This window comes from Poecilia latipinna, unplaced genomic scaffold, assembly GCF_001443285.1.
Source record: "Poecilia latipinna isolate Pla-1442-1.1 unplaced genomic scaffold, P_latipinna-1.0 Scaffold645, whole genome shotgun sequence".
NCBI classification, from domain to species: domain Eukaryota; kingdom Metazoa; phylum Chordata; class Actinopteri; order Cyprinodontiformes; family Poeciliidae; genus Poecilia; species Poecilia latipinna.
In genome coordinates this window covers 202,241-208,462 of record NW_015113261.1, presented here as the reverse complement: position 1 = coordinate 208,462, position 6,222 = coordinate 202,241, and the positions used below count along the sequence as shown (strand labels likewise).

At 37.8% G+C, this 6,222-nt stretch overlaps 1 protein-coding gene across 4 annotated transcripts in view; it reads right to left on the bottom strand.

Annotated features, from left to right (window-relative positions):
• LOC106954299 (uncharacterized) overlaps positions 1-6,222 on the bottom strand; it is an 18,153-nt gene extending 11,931 nt beyond the window's left edge. For 2 of the 4 annotated variants that reach the window (XM_015043685.1, XM_015043687.1), the window contains exons 1-8: positions 5,624-6,222; positions 4,199-4,350; positions 3,343-3,496; positions 3,063-3,255; positions 1,439-1,533; positions 1,177-1,363; positions 987-1,084; positions 493-646 (exon numbers count right to left, since the gene is read on the bottom strand). In XM_015043685.1, the coding sequence (XP_014899171.1) occupies positions 493-646; positions 987-1,084; positions 1,177-1,363; positions 1,439-1,533; positions 3,063-3,255; positions 3,343-3,496; positions 4,199-4,350; positions 5,624-5,765 (1,175 nt within the window). In that variant the 5' untranslated portion in view covers positions 5,766-6,222. Of the gene's footprint in view, positions 1-492; positions 647-986; positions 1,085-1,176; positions 1,364-1,438; positions 1,534-3,062; positions 3,256-3,342; positions 3,497-4,198; positions 4,351-4,544; positions 4,673-5,623 lie in introns of those variants that run through there. The other 2 variants (XM_015043686.1, XM_015043688.1) reach the window with 2 other exon arrangements.

Below are 6,222 nucleotides of genomic sequence, written 5' to 3'. Positions count from 1 at the left end.
GGCCACGTCCCCATAAAATGTGCTATCATACAACCATACATCTTTGAAAAGCAGAAGTAGAGCCTCCTGCACAACCAACAAAAATACAGAGAGTGGTTTCTAGATGGTAAGTCAACAAAACACTTCTCTTTTCTAGCAGCCATTGTACAGTGCATATAGCGGTAAAACCAGCTGACCAAATGTGCTGGATCACTGCTTGAGATGCCAAAATGTACAGTCCCTGGACATTTTGGAAATGGCTCATATTTCAGATAGTAAAAAATCATTAACTTATTGCCAAGAAATGAGTGGGTGTTTTCTAGAAGCAGCAGAGACTCAAAAAGGAAGTACAAAATATACAAAAGGTGAATTTCGCATAACAGGTTCCCTTTAAAAAAATGGAAAAACAAGAAACTTGTGTTCTTTGCGAGAATAAAAGAAAAGAATGAGATATTTAAAGAGTATTGCTTTTTAAAATTTTTGTTAAGAGTTTCATTTAACACACCAACCTACCCGAGTGCAACCTTCCCTCCGGTTTGCTTGGAGTGGCCTCTTTTCATCCAGCTGATGGAGGGCAAAGGATGACCGGACGCCTCACACTCCAGCACTGCTGGGGCTCCCACAGGAACCATCAATACTGTGGGCCACAATTTCACTAAAGGAGGGGCTACAGGAAGAAAGAAGAAATAAAGCTTTCTGAAACCCAAACTCATTTTTTTCATGCTACTCTGTAAAAACACAACATCTTACCAAGTATTTTGGTCTAGTTTCTTGTCCAAATATATTAGTACACTTTGAAGTAAGACAACTTGCTTTCAGAATGAGCTGTTTTAGGGCCTCTTGTCATTTTAAGTCCCAATTACTTGCTGAAAAGTTACTTGTAAGTTAGTTTTGTCTTATTTCAAATATATTAAGATACTTGCACTAGAACAGAAACACTTGTTAAGATTTTGTGTTTTTGCCCTGCAAACTGGGGCAGCGTGTGTAGTTTTGTGTTTTTCCCACACCCAGCACAGTCAGAGTCGCTCTTCTAGAAGTGAGGAATCTTTGGAGGTGAGAGTTTGACGCCCTGCAGAAGTAAATGCCACCATCATGCACCTGTACGCTGAAGGAGAAGCATGAAAAATGCAGTAAGTTTTGCTAGAATGGAAGATATTATAGTTATTTATCCAATTATATGTGTTTTAGAAAAGAGACCTGTGAAAGAAGAGGTCTCCACTGGGTAACACAGTCATGTTTCCTGCTGGAGAGAGAAGCTGGTTGCCTTTGAACCAGGACACATCAGCTTCTGGTCGACTGTGTGGAGGTCTGCAGGTGAGCGTGACGTTTTCTCCTCTCCTGACAGTCAGGCTTGAGGGCTGCTGCACAAAACTCCAATGCATATCTGAAAACGCATAACTGCATGCTCAAATGTGTGACTGTATTTGATTTTAGTAAATTTTGTTAAAATTCAAAGTACCGGCTAGAAGCAGGAAAGCTGACTGTGACTTGATAGTCTCCTCCTGGTTTGATGCTTCACAGTGATACCAGCCTTCGTCCTGCTTTGTCACATTTCTAATACAAACACAAAGGAAGCTTTTGTTTTCAGGAGATAAAAACTCAAATTCAAAGATTCAAAATCTTCAGTTTTTGTCTTAGTTCTCATACTGATGGGATTTACTGAGGTTGCTAAGATCTTCAAAAACAGAACTCATAAAAACGCAATCAGAGAACTGTTTGCAAAGCTGCAGTAAACTCAAAAATAAACACCAACATTCATTATATGAAAATAAAGACTGATGTTGAGCTTTGTGGGTTTGTAAATTGCAGGGCTTTTATTAAAATACAACTAAAATTTTCATCAAGATTAAGACCAGATGAAAGAAACTGTAGATTTGAACAATAAAATCCCCATCATTAATATTTCAACCTATACATTCTGTAATTTTAACAAATTAAGAAACTTTACAGTGTGTACAAATACACTGTAAATATGCTCTAATAATATACTATCACAGCATATTTTCACTATGATTTGATTCATAATCATCATAAAAAAATGTAATGAGATTTTAATCTGCTCCTTTCAGCTGTTTTAGGGCGTCTTGCCACTTTAAATCCAAATAAACTGCTGCTGGCCACGCCCCCTAATTCAACATTTACACTCACACATGAAAATGTCTGAAAAGCATTAATAGCGCCTCCTGTACAACTAACAAGAATGCAGCAAGTGGTTTGTAGATGGTAAGTCAACAACAAAACACTTGTCTTTTCCAGCAGCACATACAGCAGTAAAACCAGCTGACCAAGTGTGCTGGAGCTCTGCTAAGGTTGCTAGGTGATGGGCTGGGCCCAGCTGGGGTTGCTAGGTAACAGGTTGTAACTTAACAATGAGGAGGTTGTTGAAGCAGTTTATTTTCCAGACGCCAAAAAAGCATAAACTTATTGCCAGAATTATTTCTAAGCCCTGAGGTTGTTATTAAAATCAGTTGAGGCCCAAACTGAAGTATTAAAATGTACAAATGTGAATTTTTCATAATAGGTTCCTTTTAAAACATGGGTGTGAAACTCAGTTTCATTTTGGGCTATATCAATACTCTGAACGTTCTTAGAGGGCCAGTTGTGCTAGAATGCATTGATAAAACCCAATAAGCTGTTAAAATAGTAATAAATAGTTGTCACTCCAGGATTTTGATTGTTATTATGTTTTTTTTTGTAATTAAAATCACAGATCTTGTGGTGCTAATTTAGAAATATTTGTAAGGAATTTTAATATTTGCTCCAATGGATGATTATAAATGTGACTTTTTATTCCTTGCTGTATTCTTTGCAGCAGTCAATTAAACCCAATGTTTCTGACCTATTTTGAGAAAAACATTTTCAATGAAATCTGAAAAATGTGGCGATCTGTTGATTTAGTTTGAATTTTGCAAATTTGTGAAAAACTGCTGGGACTTAATGATGTCATTTGGAGTCTAGAGGGCCACATAAAAAGCTACGGCGGGCCAGATCCCCCGGGTCTTGAGTTTGACACGTGCTTTAAAACTAGCCTGTCAGGAGAGAAGAAACCGAATGTTTCCCTGCTGTCCTGTGGAGTGTCTGACCTCAGTATGAGCAGCTGCCCATTGTTCAGGAGGCTGAATGTGGCCGAGCAGCTCGACAGGAGGCAGCCGTCTTTGAACCAGTTCACCATGGGAACAGGGAAGCCACGGACTGTGCACTGCATGGAGACCTCAGTTCCCATGGTAACCGTGATGTTGTCAGGGCCCTGGACGAGCTTCAGATGCAGAGGAACACCTAGCGCACAGACGGAGTTTGTCATAAATGTTGTGGGTTAACCATGTTTTTCAAGAAGTGTCTGTGTTTGAAAGAGTTTGTTCTCACCTTCCACAGTTAGCTTAGCTGGTTTACTCCTCCTGCTGATGTTCAGCAGAGAGTTTTGTGCGACACAAACATATATCCCATCATCCTGTAATGTTACATTGAAGAGGTGCAGCGTGCCTGAAGTTTTCTTCTGTTGTCCTCCTCCATATTCCCCCTTAGCAGGAAAGAAATCAGAAAACTTTGTTAAATTATCAGAAAACTTACACTTTTGCCGTTATTTAAATGTGTTATTTTTATCCGAGTCTCTTTCCAAGCTACCAAAAACTTCAGATTTCAAAATATGCAATTCTACTTATTAAATATTTAAGACAGATTGAGAAAGTAGCAGGTAAAGCAAACACATTCTGACAATGATTTATCTAAATGTATTCAGCTTTTTATGCTGATACAAATATGAAGATAAATTGATGTAAAAATCCTGAGCAAAAGAAAAACATCAAAAGAAGAGAACAAGGATGAAGGTACAAAAAGATAAATAATAAAGTTTTTTTTCACTTAATAGAGGTGTTAAGCAGAAAGTTAATCAGAAGCAATAGATTCAGAATATGACCTTGTTGACTGAATTTGGCTTTTATAAATTGAGTGAGTTTTAGAAATAAAGATAATTGCCATCATTAGCATCAATGAAAGTAATTGAGAAGGCATTAAAACTATCAAACTATTCAGTCAGAGTTTATCAGGAGTTTTTAAACAGACTGCAGATAAATTAAAATGTTAAAAGTTTAGACAGATCTTACAAGTAGAGGATTAAGATAAAAAAATGTTCTGCAAAAAAAAAAAAATCTGTTTAATGTCTGTCTAAGCGATCAATTAGGTTTAAAAACTAATTTAAATGTTCTGTTTCGACCTGCCTCACCTGAAACTGTCTGCCTCTTGTGACTATCCGTCCGTCTTTGAGCCATGAGATGTTTGCTGCAGGCGAACTTTCTCCAGACACACACTGCAGGAAAACAGATTCTCCTTCTTTCACCGTCTGGTCCTCGGGACTAAAGAAAACATCCTCCAAACCTGGAAACCAGAAACATTAGAGACACATTTAACAGATATTAAATCCAGTCATCACTCAGAAATATAGCCACTGGGGAAGTTTTGAATATCTCTCATAGAATATGTGCTTATTTATCCCTGTTTTCTATTTGGTTTATGTAGAAACTATCAGAAGGATGAAAAAGATAGAAAAAAAAATTCAAAAAAAGGCTCACAAATTAAATTTCCTGCCAAATTAATAGAACTAAAGGCTGAAGAAGTCAACATACAACAACATTACTGGGTGAATCAATATATGAAATGCAAAGCAGGGTGTAAACTGCATCAAAAATGCGACAAGTGTAAGGATTCTAGATTATTGAGTCTTTCCCTTAACTGTCTCCAGCTGTTCCTTGTTCCCCCTGATTATCTCCCTGTGTATTTAATCCCACCTGTGGCCCTTGCTCCCTGTCGGGTCCTTGTCATGTGTCGTGTTTTGTCTACCCTGTCAGTCGTGCATTAGTCTGCAGTTGCTAGCAGGGTCTGAGCTCCTAGCCTAACTGCTCACCTGTGCTGCCTGGATTTCGTGTTTCTCTTCATTAAAACCATCATTTTCACCAATACCTGTGTCCACCACATCCATCATTCACCACAATAACCACAGTTCATTACAATAAGAAACATCCAGTGGTAACAATAAAGCATAAATTCATGCACAATGACACTGGATGCCTTTTGTTAAAAATACAAACCAAAAGGAGTCGACACTTTCTGACTAGCAATCCTTTCTCAGAGCAGTATTTTTAACTTCTGCTAAAATATTTTCTCACAGCTAAAAAATGTTTTATACATAATATATATTTAGTTTTTACTATCATTGTTATATGGTGCAAGAACCTTATGATGCAAACTAAAGCTGCTATAAATCCTATGGATCGTTCAGTATTTATGATGCATTTTGCATCTTAGTGGATCAATGTTTTGCTGAATTATTATTTATATGCTTTGTCCTGGACATAAACATGCATAAAATTAAAAGAAACAGAATTAAAAGGTAAAAGTCATTTCTGAACCAATATCAATCTTTCCAAGTTGAGAAAACTCTTCCTGCATCGTCTTAATTCTTTAAAGATGATATTTCAGTTAAATTTGTTTGCTGTTTGTTAATTGTGGGTTAGCAAAACAACATAATTGTGCACTCCTCAAATCGAAACTGGGATAGATTTATAAACAATAAGTTTTGTAAATACAATGCATTATTATAATTAAAGTCAGATTTGGTGTATAATGTGAAAGAGAAGCCTGAAGGACTCACCCAGAGGAGATGCGACTGCCGAGCCAAACAGGATGAGCGAGCAGACCAGGGAAGTCATCTGTGATAAACAGATGGAGACACAGACCTGCATCCTACTGCAGAGCTCCATCAGAAGAAGAAGGAAACCAACATGCAGCTTCATCCATGGTGTCAGTCTGTGATGTGCACATAAAAGTAAAGTGCATCTTCTTAAATATTTTCATGCAAACTGATGCATATTGAGCCCTGCATAGTGTTTTGTATTATTCTGATAAGACTCAAAGCATGTCTTCAGGCAGCAACTATATGTGATATTCGTCACTTTATCTCTTTAAGTAAGTGAAATGTCTCTGAACAGAGGTCTAGTTTTTGATCAGTTTCCAGTAAATGTATTCAGCAGATGAATTTAACATAATTCACTCCCCGCCTCTTGTTCTCTTGAGCCCTCCCTTGTTGCTTTGCTTCGTTCCTCTTTTGGTTGTGAGTCTGTGTGGCACCACGGCGAGCTCAGCTTTGTCCTCTTTAGTCCCTTGAATGGGCACAGCCTCTTTATAGAGCTCACACGGTGGCCCTCCACTCAATGAAAGTGACATGAAAAGAGGCTGCACAGCTTTGTACTG